This window comes from Notolabrus celidotus, chromosome 17, assembly GCF_009762535.1.
Source record: "Notolabrus celidotus isolate fNotCel1 chromosome 17, fNotCel1.pri, whole genome shotgun sequence".
NCBI lineage: Eukaryota > Metazoa > Chordata > Actinopteri > Labriformes > Labridae > Notolabrus > Notolabrus celidotus.
In genome coordinates, this window is record NC_048288.1 from 31,004,363 (window position 1) to 31,029,541 (window position 25,179).

The 25,179-nt window shown below is 43.7% G+C and overlaps 1 protein-coding gene across 3 annotated transcripts in view; it reads left to right on the forward strand.

The window, feature by feature from the left end:
- The first annotated feature begins 458 nt into the window (after positions 1-458).
- pld1b (phospholipase D1b) overlaps positions 459-25,179 on the forward strand; it is a 46,796-nt gene continuing 22,075 nt past the window's right edge. The window contains exons 1-7 of one of the 3 annotated variants that reach the window (XM_034706831.1): positions 459-523; positions 21,621-21,791; positions 21,883-22,046; positions 22,142-22,284; positions 23,820-23,925; positions 24,027-24,092; positions 24,219-24,277. In XM_034706831.1, coding sequence (XP_034562722.1) covers positions 21,653-21,791; positions 21,883-22,046; positions 22,142-22,284; positions 23,820-23,925; positions 24,027-24,092; positions 24,219-24,277 — 677 coding nt within the window. In that variant the 5' untranslated portion in view covers positions 459-523; positions 21,621-21,652. Of the gene's footprint in view, positions 561-21,618; positions 21,792-21,882; positions 22,047-22,141; positions 22,285-23,819; positions 23,926-24,026; positions 24,093-24,218; positions 24,278-25,179 lie in introns of all 3 variants that reach the window. The other 2 variants (XM_034706829.1, XM_034706830.1) reach the window with 2 other exon arrangements.

Below are 25,179 nucleotides of genomic sequence, written 5' to 3' on the forward strand. Positions count from 1 at the left end.
TTATCTATTCAGTTTGGCTTTTATACAGGGTTTAACAATTTTATTACATAATGTTTTATATTTATTTAATGTTGTTTATTTATTTATTTATTTATTATTTATCTACTCAGTTATATTGATACTTTTAGCCTTTATTTTATATTCAACTCTTATTCCTACCCTTCTTATTAATTTTTATTTAACTATTTATATTTTTATGTTAATTTGATGCTTTTAATTTATTTTTAATACACTTATTTTATTGTTGTTGGTGTGCATTAGTCTCTATTCTAAAATATTTGTTTTGTTTTTAAGGGACTTTTCTACATTTCCTCAAGCCCAGAACTCACAATCAAAACAAACTACTCTTCAATTCTAGACTATACTCTCTAAAATGCAAGTCTTATTTTGAAAGCAACATCACCGGAAGTCCTGTTGTTAATCATTACTTGTGTTTTCACAATCCAGTTGGTTTTGGTCACCTGTTCACCGCGCCTCCGTCACTCAGAGCAGCAGCTGCTGTCGCTCCACATCACATCAGGAGGTAAGAGAACCATCAGGAGGTAAGAGGAACCATCAGGAGTAAGAGGAACCATCAAACGTCCTGTTAATGTGTAGCAGCGTTGTCTCCCTGTGGTGAGTGGTTCCGGAGATTGACCGGTACTGTGTGATAAAGTTTGCTGTGTTGTGGCAGCGCGCGTGCCTGAATGCGTAATTAGTGGTAATTGGGTTCGTGCGTAAAGTTTGGTGCGTAATTCTCGCCGCAGTGGTTCAGTGAGGAGCGGCGGTGACGCTGGTGTCAGTGCGGTTTCTTTTGGCATGTGAAGGATCCGTCCTCTGCAGTGGTCGCTCAGCATCCTGCTGCTGCTGCTGGTGGAGCTGCTGGTGGTGGAGCTGCTGCAGGCTGGACTGCAGTGTCACAGCAGCCATGTGTTGCGCGCGTGCAGGTGCAGGTGTTGGTGGGTTAGATCATCAGATGATCCACGGAGCCAAACCCTGGACCCGGAGGCGGCTCCGCGGAGTTTCCTGAGGAGGAGGAGGAACGGGTCAGACCTGATCGAGCTGTGTGTCACTCCGCCGGCCTGCCACAGCTCGATCCTTCCTTTTTTACACTCCTCTGCTGAGAGCAGTTAAACAAACCACTTCCTCCAAATCACACACTTCATCACAGAGTACACTCCTCCACAAACACACAACAAACACTCAACAAACTACACCACAAACACACCACAAACACAACCACACACAACAAACACACAACAAACACTCAACAAACTACACAACCAACACACAACCAACACACAACAAACACACAACAAACACTCAACAAACTACACCACAAACACACAACCAACACACAACAAACACACAACAAACACTCAACAAACTACACCACAAACACACAACAACACCACAACAAACCACAATAAACACTCAACAAACTACACCACAAACACACCACAAACACACAACAAACACACAACCAACACACAACAAACACACAACAAACACAACAAAAACACTCAACAAACACTCAACAAACTACACTACAACACACAACAAAAACACAACAAACACTCAACAAACTACACAACCAACACACAACCAACACACAACAAACACTCAACAAACTACACCACAAACACACCACAAACACACAACAAACACTCAACAAACTACACCACAAACACACAACAAACACACAACAAACACTCAACAAACACACAACAAACACACAACAAACACACAACCAACACACAACAAACACACAACAAACACACAACAAACACTCAACAAACACACAACAAACACTCAACAAACACACAACCAACACACAACAAACACACAACAAAAACTCAACAAACTACACCACAAACACAACAAACACACACAAACACTCCTCCACAAACACACAACAAACACTCAACAAACTACACCACAGACACACACACACACACACACACACAACAAACTACACCACAAACACACCAAAACACTCAACAAACACAACAAACTACACCACAAACACACAACCAACACACAACAAACACACAACAAACACACCACAAACTACACTACAAACACACAACAAACACTCAACAAACACACAACAAACACTCAACAAACTACACCACAAACACACCACAAACACTCAACAAACTACACCACAAACACACAACAAACACTCAACAAACTACACCACACACACAAAACAAACAACACAAACAACACAAACAAACACACAACAAACACTCACACAAACTACACCACAACACAAACAAACACACAACCAACACACAACAAACACACCAACAAACACTCAACAAACTACACCACAAACACACCACAAACACACAACAAACACTCAACAAACTACACCACAAACACACAACAAACACTCAACAAACACACAACAAACACTCAACAAACACACAACAAACACTCACCAAACACCCAACAAACCACTCAACAACTACACCACAAACACAAAACAAACACACACCAACACACAACAAACACACAACAAACCACTCAACAAACTACCCACAAACACACCACAAACACTCAACAAACTACACCACAAACAACAACAAACACCCAACAAACTACACCCAAAACACACAACAACACACACCAAACACACAACAAACACAACAAACACACACAAACACACCACAAACACACACCAACACTCAACAAACACACAAGAAACACACCACAAACACAAAACAAACACCAACACACAACCACAACACCCCAACAAACACTCAACAACTACACCACAAACACAAAACAAACACACAACCAACACACACAAAACACACAACAAACACTCAAACAAACTACACCACAACACACAACAAACACTCCAACAAACACACAACAAACACAAACCAACACACACAAACACACAACAAACACTCAACAAACTACACAACAAACACACAACAAACACTCAACAAACACACAACAAACACACAACAGACAGAACAAACACACAACAAACACACAACAAACACACAACATACACACAACAGACAGAACAAACACACAACAGACAACAAACACACAACAAACACACAACAAACACACAACAAACACACAACAAACACACAAAAAACTACACCACAAACACACAACAGACCACACACACAGCTGGAGCTCATGTTTAAATGTTGATGTCCACATTCCTTCACTCTTCCTCAGCTGTTTTGTTTCCCTCACATGTTTCTACATGAAGGATCTACAGTTAAAGGAAACAGCAGAGTTCACCTTTACCATGGTGTCATCCTGAATCTAGCGCTGCGTTGTGGGTGGTGAAATTATGAAGGCAGGATTTATTCTGTAAGCTGCCCACTCGTAGACCTCCGAACCTCAAACTGAGCCTGTGGGTTCTTGTGTTAAACTGCAGCACTTCTAGTCTCCCACACTCTGAGCCTGTGTTGGTGTTCTCTCTGGTGGTTGTGTGGAACAGGTTGAGGTTCTTATCCGGCTTCTTTAAAGGAGTAAAAGTTTAAAAAGTTGAGGCCGGGCGGGAGATGAGTGGTTTGAGACTTTGTGTAATCTGTTGAAATCATCTGACCTCCTCTGATTTAGTTATACGTACGTCACGCTCACCTTATCTCATGATCTGTTTACAGGAAAGCCTGAAACAGTAATATTCATTATTACTGTAATAATAACAGAGGAAGTGGTTGACCTCCTCTTCACCCTGACGTGGGGAAAAACTGCATCGTCATCCTGTGTCAGATTGAAACATCGAAGCTGAGCGCTGAAAAGCTGTTTCTCAGGCATGTCTGTTTCGTGTTTAACGTGGGTGTCTACCTTTGTCTTAAACTCCAAGTAACAGGTAATCAAAACAATAACTGCAAACTTTGACGACTTGATGACAGCGTCCTTTATCCGGCGACTTCTGTTGTTTATTTTCGTGTTGGTGACGTAGCGTGGATCCACTGTCAGTCCTCGCAGAGGAAGATCACCACAGACTCGGCAAACAAACGTTATCTCAGGACGCTGTTTTACAAACAGAGCAGGTCTGGACCACTCTGTCAAATTAAGAACAGAGACCCAACACCAAGACAGGATAAGACTCAGTCTGACCCCACCTTAATCCACCATGAGCATTACACCTCGCAGCATTTAGCTAGTTACAGCAGCGAGGACAAACTTCCTTTAACAGGCAGAAACCTCAGCAGGACCAGACTCATGTTAGACACACATCTGCTGAGACTGAGTTGAGTCTGGAAAGAGGGACAGAGGGGAGTAAGAGAGAGAGGTGATAGACTCTGTTATTCTTCTGTGTGAGCACAGAGCTTGATGCGGACAAACAAGTTGTGAAGCTGCGTTTGTTACAGGTTTAGTTTTCACCGCAGGTCGCAAAAACCTCGGCGTGGTGTCGACTGGAATGGTCGGGCAGGTTTGTCGTGTCGGTAAACAGCCTCATGGAGCTCACGCGACACGGACTTCTATCCACTTCTTCTGTTCCAGTTTACATCGTAATCCAACATGCATCCAAACATCAGCTTTAACTTTAACTTATAACCAGACTTACACAGGGAGGTGTGCGCCGCTTTCCATCCTGTTGTGGTTGACATGCATCAGGGATATGTGGCTGTTTTGTAGCTGTTAACAATAACATCCATAACTGAACAGGACGTCTGGCACCCCAACAGAAGGGTACCAAAAAGTGGGACGGTACGGCTCGGTAGTTTGGTAACCTGTCCCGGTTTAGTCGATGGAAACGCACACAAATGTGTGCCGTACCGAGACAAACCGAACTGAACTGCTTGGTGGAAATGGGGCTTTCGACCAGGGGTTCCCGAAGTGTGGGTTGGGACCCCCTGGGGGTCACAAGACACAAATGGGGGGGTCGTGAGATGTTTCTCCAGAATGTTTTTTTTATTTAAGTTATCCAATAATATTACATTTTACCCATTATAATAAAAATATAGACAAAAATATAACCCTAAACTTGAAATAAAACCTTGAAAATATAAAGTGTAATGAGTTTTCTGCCTTTCTTGTTTCCAGATGACTCCTAAGTTTAGGGTTAGTGAACAGTTAATTATGTAAGCATCAGTAGCAGCAGGTTCATTTATAACGGCACAGGAAACACAGACACATGCTCATATAGGTAGGGTCATTTTCTGCAGACCAGCTAAATGAAGAACCATTAAATCACTTGCAGGGACAGTTGGAGTCTTTGGCTCTTTTATTTTGGGGGGCTGAAAAGTTTGGGAACGCCTGCCCTAGACATCTAGATTTTTTTCATGCTTTAACTTTGGCGATACCAAGACCCAGTCAGACGTCCGGATCAGAGTTTTCGATCTGAGCTTCTGGATGTTTCAGGTTCTCACAGGGTTATCTTTGGGCCTCTGTTTGTTGGTGTGAGCAGTGCTTACATGGTGTAAGATCATCCAGACACCCTCTGGACCCACAGATTCACAGATTAAGAGGTAGACTTGTCACAGAGTCTGCAGGAAGTGTCTTTTGGCGGTGTGGTTTTGCAGTGTTGCCACCTTCCTGCTGTAAGCTCTGTGGGGAAACACTGCAGCAGCTCCATGGGCAAGAGGAGGAGGAGGAGGAGGAGGAGGAGGAGGAGGTGGAGGTGGAGGTGGAGGAGGAGGAGGAGGAGGTGGAGGAGGAGGAGGAGGTGGAGGAGGAGGAGGAGGTCATAACTTCACTGTTACTGGATGTGTTCGACAGGAAGTCTGGACAGGAAGTCTGAGGAAAGAGAGGAAGAAGACGAAAGTGGCTCCTTTCACTCTTTCTTCAGAACTCTCCTTCATCCTGAGTGTGGTGTGTGTGTGTGTGTGTGGTGTGTGTGTGGTGTTGTGTGTGTGTGTGTGAGTGAGAGTGTGTGTGAGAGAGGGGTGTGTTCCTGCACGTGTGTTTCAGGAGGACCTGCTCTTCCAGTGCAGTGTGAGTAATTTTTTTTGTCATGCATTACGCGGGGCAAAGTTGACTCACCTTCTTGTTCCCTTGACAACTGACTAATGGGCTTGGCTCTTGTGTTGTTATGCACAGGTAGATACTGTGTGTGTGTGTGTGTGTGTGTGTGTGTGTGTGTGTGTGTGTGTGTGTGTGTGTGTGTGTGTTTGATTATATATTCATGTAATGGCTCTTCAGCAAACACAGTCGAGCATGGGCGTGCTTAATTGACATTGTGGGTGTGTGTGTGTGTGCTTTTGTACCCAGCACACACACACACACACACACACACACACACACACACACACACACACACACACACACACACACACACACACACTCTGATATGAGGAGCAGAGTTCAAGGGGCAGTGGGTGCGGTGGGAGCGGTCGAGCCTGCATCATGTAAAGACAGAGAAGGCCACACGACAGCAGCAACAGAAACTGTAGATCAACGGTCCTTGATTCAAAGAAAGATGTCAGCTCATCATGTTATCTTAAAAAAGACTCGTTGATCTGTTCAGATAAATAGACAGACATCTCAGGGTACCTCGAGACGGACCTTACAGAGTGTTAGGAGGACAACGGACCCTGAAGAGACTGACAAATGTTACTCAAAGCAGACTGAATCAAATGTTGGAGAAAGAAAGAGAACAGACTACGACTGTCGGCACCGATGGACGGCACATCTCCCTGCTCCTGTCGTACAAAAGTGATGCCAAAATAAGCCCCATGTTCTTCAACTTCAGTTCCTGCCGGGATGTCTGAAATGACGCTCCAAATCACAACAACCGTTCTCCTCAGACTCTTTCCAAACAGAGCAGGACTAGACCGTACTCTATGTTCTAGTATAAACAAAGACCCAACATCAAGACCGGATCAGATCCAGTCCCATCTTCCAGACAGGACTCAGTCTGATCTCATCTTAATCCACCATGAGCAGAGCACTTTGCAGCATTTAGCAAGTTACAGTGGCAAGGACAAACTTCCTTTAACAGGCAGAACCTCCAGCAGGACCAGACTCATGTTAGACACACATCTGCTGAGACCGTGTTGGAGAGAGGGATAGAGGGAGATGAAGAGAGAGAGAGAGAGGATAGTGGGGAGACGGCTAGTAATAGTTTGTAGCAGCTGGAGTCTGGACCACGTCCACAGCAGCAGAGATCCAGAGGAACCTACGAGACAAGGGAGCTCAGGGACTCCAGAAAGGTCTAAGAAAAGAGAGAAGAGAGGGAGACAGAAGAAAGAAAAAGAGGAGAATAAATGTGGAAGGAAAGGATAGAAGGACAGGAGACATAAGGATGAAGAAACATGGAAGTACAAAGAGGGAAAGAAGGAAAGAAAGAAAGAAGGAAAGAGAAAAAAGGAAAGAAAGCAGGAAGGATGGAATAAAGAATGAAAGGAAGGAAGGAAGAAAGAAGGAAAGAAAGAAGAAGAAGGAAGGAAGGAAGGATGGAGAAGGAATGAAAGAAAGAAAGAAAGAAAGAAAGGATGAATAACAGACCCCAAAAAGGAATCTACAGCAGAGATCCAGAGGAACCTACGAGACAAGGGAGTCAGGGACTCCAGAAAGGTCTATGGTTAGTAACTTTAATGGGACAGGAAGAGTTAAAGTAAGAGACAGGCAGAGAGAGGAGAGAGAGGGATTTTATTTTAGAGAGATTTGTAGCATTTCCATAAAACTGAGGCGTCTTTCTTCATTAAGTTCTGTCCTCACAGACACATCTTGAGTCTCGGTCTTGATTAAAAACACCTTTAAAGACAGAAACAGACGGATGTGGAGAGCTGCATGAGCAGACCTCTTGATACTTCCTTCACCAAAGCATGGTGTGAAGCTGTTGTATTGGATTTCGTGTCACACAATGGACTTAATGCTGCTTACACTAATGAAGGTGGAAGAAAGAGTTCCCACAGCGGTTCACAAACACAGAGTGACGCTGTATCAGGATGTAAAGTGATTATTGTGTAACCAAAAGGTCACAGGTTTGATCTGACTGCAGCTGCGTGTCGTGTTGAATTAGGCCGCGTTAACACGTGAAGTCCTTCCCGCTGGATAAAAGCATCTCTCGCCTCGCTTCCTCGCACTTCTCTCCATCGTGTCGCCACATGAACCGCATTTCTTTCTCTCTGTTCAGGAAATAAATTCCCACAAAAGCATTCACAGCTCCATTAAGAGCAGGAGAAAGCGTCTGTTTACATTCGTCTCAGTGGCTGGATCAGGAGAGAGTTTGGACAGTGTGTTGAATGCAGAGCTCCGCCATGAGCAAACCTCTTGAACAATCAGGGCAGAGCTGCCTCCCGCGCTCCACGCTGGCACCCGTCTCACTCTGTGGGTTTGAGTGGAGCTGCAGGATAATTACCTGCAGTGTTTCAGATAATCCAACATCTCCTGGGAAAGGGTAAACACGACTGACCTTGAATGACTGCACATGCACACAGAGGGTAAGACACGTAGAGGTAACGTGTTAAACATTTATAAAGGAGGACTTCCAGAGATCTGAAGACGGAAGAGCAGATTTACTAATGAACGACGGATCGCTCACGTTTATCACACGACACGGCATGAAGGACGGGGCGGTTACTGTATCCTTCTTTGTGAGACCTTTGCAGCATTTAGCAAGTTACAGTGGCAAGGACAAACTTCCTTTAACAGGCAGAAACCTCCAGCAGGACCAGACTCATGTTAGACACACATCTGCTCAGGACCGTGTTGGAGAGAGGGATAGAGGGAGATGAAGAGAGAGAGAGAGATGATAGTGGGGAGACGGATAGTAGTAGTTGTAGCAGCTGGAGTCTGGCACGTCCACAGCAGCAGAGATCCAGAGGAACCTACGAGACAAGGGAGCTCAGGGACTCCAGAAAGGTCTAAGAAAGAGAGAAGAGAGGGAGACCAGAAGAAAGAAAAGAGGAGAATAAATGGTGAAGGAAAGGACAGAAGGAAAGGACGGGATAAGAAAAGGAGACATAAAGGATGAAGAAAGAACAAAGAAAGAAAGAAAGAATGAAGGAATGAAGGAATGAAATGAAGAAAGAAAGAAAGAAGAATAGAAAAGACCCAAAGAGGAATCTACAGCAGAGCTCCAGAGGAACCTACGGGACAAGGGAGCTCAGGGACTCCAGAAAGGTCTATGGTTAGTAACTTTAATGGGACAGGAAGAGTTAAAGTGAGAGACAGGCAGAGAGAGGAGAGAGAGGGAAAGACAGGATCCCAGTGTGTCAGTCTAAGCCTATAGCAGCATAACTAAGACCTGGTCCAAGCCTGATCCAGCTCTAACTATAAGCTTTATCAAAAAGGAAAGTTTGAAGCCTACTCTTAAAGTAGAGAGGGTGTCTGCCTCCCGGACCCTGAAATGAAACCCTTTGAGTCTGGATTGGGACTGGATCTGATCCGGTCTTGATATTGGGTCTTTGTTAAACAGAGAGTACAGAGTATGGTCTAGACCGGCTCTGTTTGGAAGAGTTTGATGATAACATTTGTTGTGATTAGGCGCTTTATAAATAAAGATTGATTGATTGAAGAGACGTCGGTGCAGGACCCTTCATAGACATGAAATAACAGACTAACTGTTAAGCCCTTTAAAAGTTGCTGAGTCATATAAGAGGACTGAGAGCGCTGACTCATGTTTTGTTGGTGCTACATGTTTCAGTGTGATATCAGCGACCGGTGAGTTTCCTCCTGCAGCTCCTTAATGTGATTCTGGAGGCTGTGGGCGCGTCGGCTGGATGCCTGACATGACTCTGTAAATCAGGCGCACACAGCCGGTTGTGTCACTGGTTTATCTGGTAGAAGCATTTCAAGAGAGTCAGGAGATAACAATCATCTGAGTTAAGATGCAGTTCACTTCCTGATGCAGCAAACAAGACCAGTTTTAACCTCCGTGAAGAAGAAACGCAGTCAGAGACAGAGCTGGGTGGAAATCCTGCAGCAAAACACACACACACACACACGCACACGCACACACGCACACGCACACAGTATTACACACATTTACAGCAAAAGAAAGAGGAAGTGTGTTGCAAGCGAGCCATCGCATGACATGGATGATGTCAGTCTGCATTCATCAAACTGTCCCATGTTGCTAAAAATGACCAGATCATAAAGCTTCATGACGGGACGGAGCGCGAGGAAACAAACCTGCGGGTGCACACACGTGAGACCCTGACGTGAGACTCTGATGTGAGACTCTGATGTGAGACTCTGATGTGAGACTCTGATGTGAGACTCTGATGTGAGACTCTGATGTGAGACTCTGATGAGAGACTCTACCTTGAGAGGCTGAAGGAGAGAGCGAAGGAGCTTTGTTCCTGCAGAGACTGGGGTTAATCAGTGAGCACAGAAACAAGTCTGAGGTAATGATGTCAACATTTTTATACTTTTTAAACCCTTGTGCTTAAAAAGATACATTGAGTGTTATTTTATGTTCCATAGTGTCGATCTACGGTCGTATTTTCAACCTGTGATGGAGTGGAAGAGAGAGAGGGTCTGTGTTTTCTGAGTGTTCTCTCTTTAAGTTGTGTTTTTGGGCAGTTTAGCCTTTATTAGACAGGAAAGCTGGAAGGAGACATGAAAAGTGGGGAGTAGAGAGAGAGGGAGGACACATGCAGCAAATGGTCGTGGCCGGGAGTCGAACCTGTGACCTCTGGGATGAGGACTACAGCCTCTGTCTATGGGGCGTGCACTCAAACCGCTAGGCCAATGGCGCCATATTTTCTGAGTGTTTTAAAGTGTAAATGTGCAGGATTTGGTTTTCAGTTGAAGTTGTGCTTCTTGCCTGCTGTGTGTCTCTGCTCTGCCCTCCATCACAGCCTCTACAACGCTAACTCTCCTCGTTTTGTGTGGTCCTGTAATTGTTCTCTTGTTTTTTATAGTGCTGACTAGGGGTGGGAATTGATAAGATTTGATCAATGTCGACTCCGCTTATCAATCCAGTTCCTTATCAATTCTTTTTTGAGGGGTAAAAAGTAGTTCTGCACAGTCTTCAGCACCAAAAGGAACCATTTATTTTTTCCCAAATGATGTCTGCACAAGACTTAACATGAACATATTCAACTTGAACATACTGAACAATAGGTTGACCTCATTCTTGGCCGTGCGAGTCCGAACGTGGACCCTGGAGCCTGGAGGAAAAGACTTTGAATTTGGAGAGGAAAACGCTTTTCCTCCAGGGGTCATCGAGGAGGTATTTTACCCGCTCTCGGTGCCTCATTTTCGGCCACGTGAGTCCGGACATGGCCCTGGAGGAAAACACTTTGATGTTTCCTCGTGGTTGAAGGAGTTCTGCGTCGCAAAGTGTGTGACATAATGCAACATACTGCAACGTGACGTGACGTCATGCTGGGAAATGAATCGTTAAGAAGAATCGATAACATATGAAGTGTACAATTCTGATGGAATTGATCATTTGGAACCGGTTCAAAGTTGGATCCTGTTTTCGATTCCCACCCCTAGTGCTTACGCTCTAAAAAATATCCAAACACATCTGCTCAAACGTGCAGGAAGGAGCTGGATTAGGTTTGCACCTGAAGTAGTGCTTCTTGCCTGCTGTGTGTCTCTGCTCCGCCCTCCATCACAGCCTCTACACCGCTAACTCCCCTCGTTTTGTGAGGACCTTTAATTGAGCGTGACCTTTTGAGTCTGTTGCAGAGAGCAGAGGAGAGAGAGTGTCTCCTGGTCCCTGTGTGTTTCCGATCAGTCTGTTGTCAGGGTCAGGGAGTTTCACAACACTGCACCATGACTAACGTCTGTGTCCGTCTGTGCTCGGTGACTTTCTCTGCACCAGCTCTCTGTGCTGCAGGATGATGATGCACTTCACAGAGCTGCCCACCAGGTGGCAGCGTCACACAGTGTGTTCAGTTAAACGTCTACCTGACGTGTTTTCCAGGGTTTGATGGGATGATTGATGATTGTAGGGTTTCTCTCTGAGTCAGATTCTCTCAGCCTGCAGCGGGGGGGCTCAGCACAGCTCATTCAAAGAGATAAAACCTGTTTGTTCTGCAGATAATCATCCGCTCACCGGTCAGGACTGTGGATACGCTCTGGTTTCTACATGTTAGATGTGTCCCAGTTCAGAGGGAAGAATCACACCACGACTCTTCTGTTCTCTGCTTGATTTAAAACTCTGAACTGGAGATAAAAAGACATCTTCACACGTTCACAGAATCCAGCTGCACATGCTCTGGATCTCAGGAACACACACTAACACACCAGTTAAGAATAACAGTGGGGAGAATAGCTTCTTAATGAACAGCCTTACAAAGACGAGCTAATGCACTGTATCGATCGGGGGATGGAAGCGGCTTCAGAGACTCACTCTGCAGGGAGACGGATGCACCTTAGATTGAGTCAGGTGTTGTCTTTGTTGTTCTGTGATGTTGATGCTTTCACTCAGCGTTGTTTAGGTTTTTATTCAGTTTGTCTTCACGATCACTTTAAATACCAGCCGTGTTTGTGAAGTGCTGAATGCATCCTCAAGAAGGTGTGATCCTCCACTCTGCGTCGTGGTTTTGGTTGTGCAGAGACGAGATGTTGGAGCAGATTAAGAGATGTGTCGTCATGATTTTGTTCTTTCATTAGTTTCTTGATCAGTTTGATAAAAAGTTGAAGAAATGTTCTGATGTAAGCAGAGACCCCGCGTCGTGCAGTCTTCAGTCTTGTCTTTGCTGCCTGATTTCCCCTTCAGCTCATGTTGTGAAAGCTTTGTGTGTGTGTGTGTGTGTGTGTGTGTGTGTGTGTGTGTGTGTGTGTGTGTGTGTGTGTGTGTGTGTGTGTGTGTGTGTGTGTGTGTGTGTGTGTGTGTGTGTGTGTGTTTAGCGCTCACGTGTGGGTGGGAGTCTGAATGCTTTGGTCTCTCTCTGGAATGTCAACAATGAGTCACGTCAGTCCTTCCGTCCGTCTCAGGGCAGGGCTGCTCACACACACACACACACACACACACACACACACACACACACACACACACACACACACACACACACACAAACCTTTGCACATAGAAAAATTCGACCTGAGCAGGTGTGTGTGTGTGTGTCACGACCCCGGTGTAGAAGACATTCCTGAGTTTGTTATCAGACCTGAACATCCTCAGAGGAGCATGAACCCTTTCCCTCTCTCTCCTCTCTCTGCCTGTCTCTCACTTTAACTCTTCCTGTCCCATTAAAGTTACTAACCATAGACCTTTCTGGAGTCCCTGAGCTCCCTTGTCTCGTAGGTTCCTCTGGATCTCTGTCTTTCTTTCTTTCTTTCATTCCTTCCTTTTTTTTTTCCTTCTTTCTTTCTTTCAGTCCTCCCTTCCTTCTTTCCTTCTTTCTTTTTCCTTCTTTCTTTCATTCCTCCCTCTTTCTTTCTTTCTTTCTTTCTTTCTTTCTTTCTTTCTTTCTTTCTTTCTTTCTTTCTTTCTTTCTTTCTTTCTTTCTTTCTTCTTTCCTTCCTTCCTTCTTTCCTTCTTTCTTTTTCCTTCTTTCTTTCATTCCTCCCTCTTTCTTTCTTTCTTTCTTTCTTTCTTTCTTTCTTTCTTTCTTTCTTTCTTTCTTTCTTTCTTTCTTTCTTTCTTTCTTTCTTTCTTTCTTTCTTTCAGTCCTCCCTTCCTTCTTTCCTTCTTTCTTTTTCCTTCTTTCTTTCATTCCTCCCTCTTTCTTTCTTTCTTTCTTTCTTTCTTTCTTTCTTTCTTTCTTTCTTTCTTTCTTTCTTTCTTTCTTTCGTTCTTTCCTTCATTTATTTCATTCCTTCCTTCCTTTTCTTCTTTCTTTCTTTCTTTTTTCTTCTTTCTTTCATTCCTTGTTTTTTTCTTTCCTTCTTCCTTCCTTCCTTCCTTTCATCCCTTCCTGCTTTCTTTATTTTATCTCTTCTTTCTTTTTCCTACTTTTATTTCATTCCTTCTTCCTTCCTTCCATGCAATTTTCCTTCCTTCCATTCTTTCTTTCTTTCTCTCTTTGTTCTTTCCATGTTTCTTCATCCTTCATGTCTCCTTTTCTTATCCCGTCCTTTCCTTCTTTCCTTTCCTTCCCCATTTCTTCTCCTCTTTTTCTTTCTTCTGGTCTCCCTCTCTTCTCTCTTTTCTTAGACCTTTCTGGAGTCCCTGAGCTCCCTTGTCTCGTAGGTTCCTCTGGATCTCTGCTGCTGTGGACGTGGTCCAGACTCCAGCTGCTACAACTACTACTATCCGTCTCCCCACTATCATCTCTCTCTCTCTTCATCTCCCTCTATCCCTCTCTCCAACACGGTCTGAGCGAGGCGAACTTGTTGCTCCTGTTTCTCCGTCTATTAAACACTAACTCTGTTCATCCTACTTCAGCTCCTGACTCCACAGAGAACTGACCCCACATGAGAAGTTGTTGGATTTCTGTTGGTGCCTCTTTAACTCAGACAGGTGCCTCAAACAGGAAGTCCCTCCCTCTCCTCTGATTGGCTGTCTTAGAGCTCCTTAATGTCTCTCCAGCCAATCCCGTCTCCTCTTTCCTCCCTGCGTCTGGACGGACTGATCCTTCCCTCCTCCGCCTCTGTCCCTGCTGCACTCTGCTCCCAGACTGTCAGTCCGGGTGGTGTGTGTGTGTCTGTGGACGAGTGTGTGAGAGTGTGTGTGTGTGGTGTAGAGAGTGTGTGTGAGTAGATTGAAAGAAGAAGAGAAGGAAAAAGGAGATTTTGTTTTTTGTTTGTAACTTTGGGAGAGTTTGGAGGACATGAGGAGGATGAGGAAGATGATGATGGGCTTCCCTCAGCCTCAGCGGGCTCAGGTCAGTGTGTGTGCGCTCTCTGAAGTGTGTGTGTGTGTGTTTGTGTGGGTGCCAGAAGAGGATATTCATGCTCCTCCTGCTATTGTATAATACAGTGTTGTCCAGCCGGCTGGAGGTTTCCAGTTTCCAGAGTGACTCAAAGTGTGTGTGTGTGTGTGTGTGTGTGCTGCTCTTAAATGAGACTGCATGAAACAGTAATTTCTGCATCCAATCAACGTTTCAATTAAAATTTCAGACGTGAAAATTTATCCAAAAATGACAAACACACATTCTCTGTTGAAATTGAAGATCATGGCGGTCTTCGTTATTATTCAAATCCAGAAAAATGTATGAAATCATCTCAATGCAAGAAGATACTGATCATACAATGAGTATGTTTAAATGTGTAGGAAGCTTTGGAAGCGCTTCAGCTGATCGCTTCAGCCGGTGTTCTGATCACATTTGCTACCCACCAAAAAAGGCTCTTATTGCGCATTTCCACTTCCAGTTGTGTATCTGTAAAATAAAAGCTTCTACAGCTTCTTACATTACATCATCTGGTGGTAAATTATTGTATCTGAATAAACTTCAAACTCGAGTGTGACTCAAACGCTCAAAAGACGTGCAGCTGCAGCGGTAGACCAGCAACTCCCACAAACTTTACCTTCACAAAGTCACAAAACACCGACGCTGCAAATCTGCCAATCCATCTACCAACAACTGAAAACCTCAGAAGTGAATAAGTACTTCAGTTGACTCTTCTCTCCAAAGACCATCCTAATCTTGATCACAAAGGTCTATGGCGTTAGGGATCCTTTGTGTAACGTAGAATAACAATTTGAGCTAGTCACTGGAAAGAAGTAGAATTCTTTGTGCTTTTATTTTGAAAGGACACCTTTAGAGAGAGACAGGAAATGTAGGGTGCACCGAGAAGCAGATGTTCTCCAACGGGCAGCAAAATGATAATGTTTATTATTTCATGCATCTAGTTATATTTGGCGGTATAACTCTGTTCTGCCTAAGTGGAACGCCAAAGCCTGAGGCGGGAAGAGCACACCTCCCCTCTCTTTTGTGTGCTTATATGAAAATCCAAGGCAGGGAGAGCATCAGCAAAGAGGGGTACAGAACAGAGCAAGCATCAGTGATGACGCATGTGACACTGGTGAAATCAGACACAGCAGAAAGGAGGAGCTGAGGTGGAGGTGGGAAGGCAGGCAGAGCAGTTTGCTGATTGGATGTGTAGATGTAATCAGCTGATGTTCTGTCGGACGAGCTTGACTTTGTGAACCGTGCCTGAACAAACACTATGCGCAGTTTCTTTCTCATTAACACCCTCATATATGTAACTATTAGAGCCCAGGTTTGAAAATTACTGAGTGTCCCTTTAATATCAAATGTTAATAAAGCAAAGTATGGGACACAGGATTTTACTGAGTTTATTTAGGGATTTTTCTGCTTTTATTTAGAGACAGGATCCTGAATGGAGTAGAAACTGAGGCTGCAGGTTGGAGGAGAGTGCATTTGGCACGCAACTTAACCACCAAGCCAAACTGGGGCCCAATACTCGTGTCTTTTTAAGGGTCAAAGACAGTTTTATGACCAGATTGAACTAAAGTTTGCAAAGCGATCAAGAGGAAAGATGTAACACAAACACCCCATTGGTCTGATTTTCATTCAGTGCGTCACCTTTCATTCATTATGTGATTAACCTCGTTCACATTTAGCTCCACGATTGAGTCATTAAACAAACAAACAAACAAAACTCTCTCTGAGTCACCGACAGAACCGTCACTGTACTTTCCAAACAATGAAAGAACAGATGACGACAATCCTTCCATTTTCCTGTGCTGTGACCTCTGACTCAGCACTCTGAACTAGTTTGACCTCCTGTGTTTAAGATATGATCAGGTCAAAATAGAAAACATCTGTTGGTTTCAGCTTCTTAAAGTAGAATCTGAAATGTTTTCTCTTTTTACCTGATCGGTTACTCCAGATAACGTCCGCCGTATCACCGATCATCGCTCACAGAAATATCAGATTATTGACTTGAATGAAGCGTCAGTGTGTGGAAGAACACCAGAGACAGAGAGAGCTTTTCCTGTGTGAGCCGGCCTTATTGAGTGTGTGTGTGTGTGTGTTTGTGTGTGTGCAGCCTGCCACCTGGTTGGCGAGTGATGCAGTTAGGGGGGGTGATGGTCCAAACTGTTACCAATTAACCTGAGTGCTCACTGGAGTCAGGCATCATACGCCTAACCTTAACCTGCCAGATGAGACCTACGTTGATCATATTTATATACATTCTAAAGATGATGATGATGATTAAAGCGAGCAGCAGAAGGTCGTTAAGAAGACGGGGTCATGTGGACCGTCTAGACGTGGTCTCAGCTCTTGTACCTTTACATCCAGAGTTTCTTGGCTGTCGTGTGAAAGCTGCTCTGACTCACATGTTTGTAAACTTCTTCATTCTTCTGTATTCATCTGTCCAAACATCGAGGAGGCGTTGACCTCCGCAGAGGCCTACGCACATAGTCTGACCATGGACTGTATAGTAAATGGACGTAGTCTCGGTGACGTCACACATATGTTCCTGAAGCGCTGTTTTGAAGCCGGACGGCGGCGGGTGTCGGAGGTCGGAGGTTCGATTCCAGCCTCGACCATTTCCTGCATGTCCTCCCCCACTCTCCACTCCCCACATATCCTGTCCCTCTTTGGCTGTCCTATACATTAAAGGCGAAAATGACCAAAAATGTAACAAAAATAACAAGTTATAATAAAATCACCCTGTTCAGTGTGTGCTGATAGAGAAATGAGCTCTTCAGACCTAAACTGTTTTTTGAACCAGGCTGTAAACATGTTTATTTCTGCTGCAAAGATCGTCTTCCTTGAATGGGTGTGTATGTGGTTTCCTGTGTTTCTGCAGCCAGCCTCTAGTGGACGCTTGAGGAACTGCAGTTTTTAGCACTTCCGCACGGGCTTCATGTTTTAAGGCAGGAGTTTGCCGTTTGCAGTAAACGTAAACACTCCACAGGACACCTGTCCCGTTAACGGACCGTTTGTGTGGCAGTTGCGTTAACCAGCAGCAGGACGAGGTGCTGCTAGTAGTGTGCTCTGTCAGCGTCTGCCTCGATCTTTATGTTGGTGTTTCTGTGAGGCAGCAGAGCGGCACAAGCGTACTTCCAGTCGCTAATGTTTTCTTCTTCTTCTGCTATTAAATGCAGCTAGCATTCTTATTATTCTGTTACTTAGTAGCAGTTAGCAAACAGCTTTAAGACGCTCTACCGCCACCGTCTGGCGGGAATACTGAATTACAACCAGTCACCGGGGAAAGGACGACACATTTTACTTTTAAAATGAGAAAATATTCACCTTAACTCTCAGGTTTTTAATGAGTGAACAAATATTCAACATTAGAAAATCATGTCCCATCCTTGAATGTTCCCACCACATTGGCTAACACTCCCTATAAGTTCAGATTATGTTTCAAGACAAGGCTTTGAGTGTAATGTTCAAAGAATATCTTAAGGATGTTTATCTATTTGAATAATGTTCCTTTTTTGTTAATTATTAATGAAAGAGGAACATTTTGTCTTTAACATTCAGATGATGTTTTGTTAATATTATTGAATGTTTTCTATAAAATGTTCCCATAATGTTACTTAATAACAAAGAAGCAACATTCTCAAAGCATCACGTAAAAGAAATGTTTTTAAGGATGGTTCTGACGCCTCAAATCACTAAAGCTTTTAATAAGATTTCATAAGAACAAAGACAGAATGTTTTATCTTTAACATTCAAAGGATACTTTGAGAACTTTCTCTGGGTCACAGATTATTGAATGTTTTTAGAGTATGTTATCTGAGAACATTTTGTGAACATGAAGAAAACTTCCTGCTGAAAACATTAAAGTAACATTCTCTGTAACAGAACGTTTTTAGAACAAAACATTGCTAGCTGGGAACATGCTGCTGCTACGGAAGAGGATTAGGGCCACTGAAAAAAAAAGGTCAAAAAAATGTTTTTTTTATTATTATTATGAGATTAAAGTCAGAATTCTGACTTCATTCTCAGAGTAATAATTTTAAAAAAAAATTTGACTTTAATTTTATTTTATTTTTCAGTGGCCCTAATCCTCTTCCGTGTGCTGCTGTGTTACAGAGACTGAAACTTTAAAAACATGACGTTAAAACAAACCTTCACAGAGTAATGTGTGAGCATGTTTCAGGTCCATAAATATCTACTGAAGAGGAATACAAAGTGAGCTTATCTTCGTTCATATTCATCATGAATCAGAACTCTTATCTTCACTTCTCTGAAGTTTCTTGTTTCTAAATCTGTTTAAAGAGTTTAAAGACTCCTCTTTGTGTGTCTGAGGGATGATTTTGACTTCTCTGTTACAGACATAAGAGCGAGGGTGTGACTGTAACTGAAGCTGTGATCCTCTCTGTTTCAGCCTGCTGATGTTTCCCGTCTCTTCGTTCCTCATGCTGCTGCAGGTTTTCTGTTATTTTAATTCCCTGCAGCACCGGTCCATCCGGCAGCTTCAGTCAGACGTCTGCAGACACACCTCAGACGCACTTTCACACACATTTCTCCGTCACGCTGCGGCAGCACGGACACAAACAGAGACGTGCTGTGTTTGCATATCACAGGCTCCACACTGCACACTGTTTGTCCAAACCAAATGTGGCGTCATCGTGGTGCAGGGAAGGTTGCAGCTTTGCATCTTGTTTGTTTAAGTTTGCATTGTGTGTGAATGTGAAGGCCGTTATGACTGAAGCTGTACTCGTGAAATCTGCCGCACGACCAGCTGAGTTTACACCAAACTGTTCAAGCAGCTGCAGCCGCATGTTTCTGATTGGCTTAGAGGTTTACCTGCAGCGTTAGCGAAGGATTAACTTCTTTAAACTGCGAGTTCAGGTGAAACCATTCGATTGTTGTTGTTGTTTTGTCTCTCTCTGCTACGACCACTCGCTGAATTAGTCGTCACATTCGTGCTTTTGGGTCAGTTTGTGTGTGAATCTGTGCAGCCAGCCTTTTGATTCATAAACACACACACACACACACACACACACACACAGAAACACACACGCTCAGATCGACCTGCTTTAAGCCCTCCACACATGTTTTCATACGGGGGGAATGTGATGTGAAAAGGCCTCCGCTCCTGTCTGCCTCTGCTCGGGTAATCCTGTTTGGATTAGTGTGTGATCTGATGTGATCTGAGGCTGCGGAGAGAGAGAGAGAAAGAGATGCAGGTTGATGAGATTAAACAGCTGAAGAAGAAGAAGGTGGAGGTAGAGAGCGAGAACACAGGAAGATGAAGAGGCGTGAGAAAAGTCAGTGAGAGAGAAGGAAGCATCCAAATCATGAAAACAGAGTCAGAGAGGGGGAGACATGCAGCCAGGGCTGTAACCAGGATTTGACAAATACTGAGGTCAAAATTTTGCATACAGATGGCACAGTATGCACTATCTTCTGACTCTGAATACCTCAACCATGGATATTTATCCTACAGTTTATTGCTGTATCGTAACAGCCTCTGAAACTTCCTTTGGGGTGTAACTGTGGCTTTGATTAATCCACTTGTTGTTTAGAAGGCTGTACTTCTCCATCATTTGGCTTTTTATTTTTGTACCTGGCAGGATCCAATTCATGTAGACACTCTCCCCTCTTCTGTCATCTCTCTTCCATCTTTGTCTCCCTCAGTGCTGCTCTCCCTCTCTCGTCCCTGTGAGTCTGCTTCACTCTTTCCCTCAGCCTCCTTTTCTGTGTCTCTCTCTTTCTCTCTGCTGCCTCCCCGCTGTTCTCTTTCCATTCCTTCATCCACTGTCTGTCCCCGTCTGTCCTCACTTGTCTCTCCTGCTATATTATAAGGAGGATCATGAAGTTAAATAAAATACACCTCCTTCATATTAACATTGAGACACATTTAAATAATTTAAACACTAAATAGTGACACAACAGCACAAGAGTCAAAGTAAAATGTAGGTTATACAATGATCCTATTACTCTTACAGTTGGCATGTTGTTAAATTTAGACTATATAAGTTCCATTATGATTGCCACAGAAAACCTCTATGGTCATTACATTGTTTGAACTGGATGAGGACAGTATTGTTTGTTTAACATCAGTGTGTGTGTGTGTGTGTGTGTGTGTGTACAGTATATGGTACAAGGTCCTGTCCTGGGTGGGGAACTGTGGGCAGCACTTGACTTCTCACTCACCACTTTTCTTATTTTTTATCCCCCTATCATCCTCTTCCTGTCCCGTTGGGAATAACGTTAAATGAACTTTTATTGCCTTGCCTTGTTGTTGTAGGGATCTGTACATCAGAAATCTGTACAAATCTAGCAGATTTTTGAGGCAGCCCACCCTCAAACCACAGCCATGACCAAAGATCTTAGAGTTATGAGAGGATGATCTACCACACGGTGATGTAGAGGCGCAAATGATGTCCTACACAAAGTATATTTGCAGTCAGTTATATCACCTTCTTTTTGTCACTTGAAAAAAATACAGAGGACATGACCTCGGTGTCCTCAATGGTGGTTACAACCATGCATGCAGCAAAGGGTCGTGCTTCTTCTATGTCTAGTTTCACATCATCATGATGGAAATCTTTTTCAAAATCTGGGTTTCTGGACCCCTGAGACCAAATGGCCTCGAGTAGGAGTGGTCATTATGGTCTCCTGAAGGCCTCAGGTGGGGGCGAGATAGACATACTGCTTAAATAAGGTGGTAAAAACCATCCTGAGGGATTCTCCTGGCTCACATTGATCCTTTTTATCAGGACAGATCCTTAACTCCCGGTCTTCAGACTGACCCTTTTTTAGAGCTTCATCGAGTTGGATTAATCAGTCTGCTCTTCCTTTTAGATCTCATCCTATATTTAGCTCAGATGAATAATTTATCGTTGCTGTTTCTTATGTTGAAGCTTCCTCAAACCGATCGCCCTTAAAGAGATGAATAAAGTTGTTTAAATTGAATACCTGTCTCTCCAGGTGAGCCCGGGGCTCCACACTGAGTGCTAACCATGCTGCGGCAGTCCGAGCCAAACTCCAGCACCCTGGAGCTGGTTGCTAATGATATGACCGGCATCATGGAGAATCTGGACACACGAGAGCTGGACTTGGCTGACGGAGAGTACGACACAACAGACTTAGCCGTTCCATGTGAGTGTGCAAAGATCCGGCGTCCAGGTCAGGCGCTGACCTCCCCTCACTTCATCAAATCTGTGTCTCATATCTGGTTTGTTTTCTGCAGCCGATCATTTACCGTTCACCGCCGTCTACAACACGGTCCCTTTCAAGGAGTCTGGAGCTAAGGTGTACCTGTCCGCTCCGATCACAGCCAAGATCCTGGAGGTGGAGCGCTTCACGTCATCTCAGGACCGCTTCAACATCAGCGCGCAAAGGAGCGTCAGCAAGGTGAGCTCAAAACTCAAAGCAGCTGACAGTCAATTTAAAATCCGTTAACAGGAAACTTCTGATGTCTAACTGAAGCGTCTGTGTTGTGTTGTCAGTCGATGCCGGCGGTGTTTCAGATCGAGTTGAAGCACAGGGAGTTCACGTGGCTAGTGAAGAGGAAGGAGAAACACTTCATGGAGCTCCACAGAGAGCTGAGGACGTACAAGGCGTTCATGAGGCTGCCGCTGCCCACACGCAGGTAAACACAGCAGCTTGGACTGGCTTTGAGTTCAGGTCTGAAACCTATACCAGGTGTGTGTATGAAAGCAACTTTCAATCAATATAAACTTGGAACTCATCCCGTATCTACTGACGACATAACCTGTTGAAATGACGGTGAACTTTTCGGCAGTTAACAATAACCTACGACAAAGACTTCCTTTTCTATTCTCTTCATTTTTTACAATCCACTTTGCAACTTGAGAAGCAACCGTGTGCTCAGATAATTGCTCAGACAAATTCCCCCCTCTGTCTGAAGCATAAAAGTCTTATATTTTAGTTTGTTGCATCCCTCAAAGAAGCGCCCGTTCATCTGTTTCTACTGAGTCTCAGTTTCACTGTAAACAGTTCCACAGAGGCTTCCCTCTGGCTTCCTTCAGCGGTATGAACCTGAAACAGAAACTGATGTTCTTGTGATGTTCTTGTAATTAACGGGTCTTTAGTTTGCTGAAATAACAACATCATGATGCAGATTAGTCAAAAGTCAAAAGTCAAGCTTTGTCAGGTCTGTCCTCAAGAGGAGAAGAAAACTACGTCTACAATGTTTGTTTGTTGAATGGAGGTCTATGAAAGAGGATTAGAGACTCTGATGTTTCTTTAGCTCTGACCTTCTTCATGGAATGTTCCATTTGTTCTCAGAATTCTGACATCATCAAAGACAGAATTCTGACATCATCAAAGACAGAATTCTGACATCATCAAAGACAGAATTCTGACATCATCAAAGACAGAATTCTGACATCATCAAAGACAGAATTCTGACATCATCAAAGACAGAATTCTGACATCATCAGAGACAGAATTCTGACATCATCAAAGACAGAATTCTGACATCATCAAAGACAGAATTCTGACATCATCAAAGACAGAATTCTGGAATTCTGTCTTTGATGATGTCAGAATTCTAGAACACCTGCTGTTGCTCTCCATACAGACATTTTTTTCTGCTGACACCTGATTGGTGGATACTCCTCAGACTACAGACAGAGACCAGAACCCTTCTCAGACTAAAACCCAGACCCTGAGATCCAGATTCAACATGTCTCTGAATCAGAATCTGTAATTACAGGTTAGTTGTAGCTGAAAGTAAAAAGCTTTGTCAGGTCTGTCCTCAAGAGGAGAAGAAAACTACGTCAGCATCATTTCTGATGCTGCGTTCAGGGAAGTCAGGAAATCTAAGTGCTGATTGTCTTTAGTGACACAGCATCAAGCAGATTAGTGTCTCAGTGTAAATGTTTGATCTAGAACAGATTGTTTGCTGCTCTTCATGCAGATATGTGCTTATAGAGAGAAAGAAATCCTCCTCACATTAACAACCATGGGAGCCTACACTTGAGTTCGTCCCTCCTGCTTTTGCTCTCCATACAGACTGTTTTTCCTACAGACACCAAAGCCTGTGGACACCTTGTTGGTCAATACTACATGGACTACAAGCAGCATCTTTCTTCAGCTTCCCTTTATCTGCATGATTTGACCGAACAACCTCTCATAGGCTCTTTTCATTCCTCTCTGCAGTCACACGGTGAAGAGGCAGACAGTAGCGAGTGGGGCGAGGCACATGCCCAACCTCCCCCGAGGAAGGGATGAGCTGGCCAGAGATGATCAGGTTTCCAGTCGGAAGGTACGCCTGATGACGATCACCAACTCTCTCATGATCATGTCGTGGATGAATCTATCATCTTTATGCATATAATGACTCGCTGATGTTTCTGCTTGTTCCAGAAACAACTGGAAGATTACCTGAACAACCTGCTGAAGATGCCGATGTACAGAAACTACCATGCAACAGTGCGTTTGGTGTTAAATACTTCAGAAGGGTTCAAACTTCACAAACTGTGTGTTTAAAAAGGCAAAGATTCAAATGTTTGTGTCAGATTCTGTTTTTTAACACAGACACGTGTTTTTCTCTTTCAGTTGGAGTTCATCGACGTGAGCCAGCTTTCCTTTATCCATGATCTGGGACCAAAAGGCTTGTAAGACAAAAAACTAACATTATTTGTCACTTTTTGGTGTTTACATTTTACACTAAAGCCTAAAAGCACAGCTAAACTCATCTGTTTTAGAGATCCCACTTACTACCAATTACCCTGAGCAATTTGAGAAGACTAGAATTGTGTTGAGCCCAAAACTGATGAGTCATACTTTAGTCTGTTCCTATCCAAGGCTAAGTTGTCTAATTCAGTGGTTCCCAAAGTGTGGGCCGGGACCCTCTGGGGGGTCGCGAGACACTAATTTAGGGTTGCAAGATGTCTTCCAGTTTTTTTTTTGTTTTTTTTAAATGATCTAAAGTTGCTTATTTTACCCATAATTCTAAAAATAGTTACAAAAATAGTCAAATTTCAAATATATATAAATGTTTCATTAGTTTTCTGTCTTTCTTTGTTGCCTGATGACCCCTAAGGTTAGGGCAAATTAACAATGAATTAATAGAAGCATCAGTAGCAGCAAGTTAATTCACAGCACCACAGGAAATACAGCCGGGTGTGCATGGAGGTGCTTAATTTTCAGCAGACCAGCTCAATGAAGTATGACACAACATTTAATCACTTCGAGGGTTAGCAGGGGTCGCAAGTCTTTGGTTCCTATATTTCTTTAAAGACAAAGTTTGACTTAAGGGTCAAAAAGTGCTGAATTATTTTAAATCAAACATAAATACGAATGAAAGTACATTTATTCTAATCTGGACCACTCTCGTCAACAGAATGAATTATTTACATGCAGGAAGTTATATTTGGCGGTATGGCTCCGTTCTGGGAGATCACTGCTCTTCCATGTGCCTAAGTGGAATGACGAAGGCTTAGGCGGGTAGAGCACACCTCCCCTCTCTATAGGCTGTTTTCGACCGCAGGAACTTTACCCCGGAACTATGCGTGTT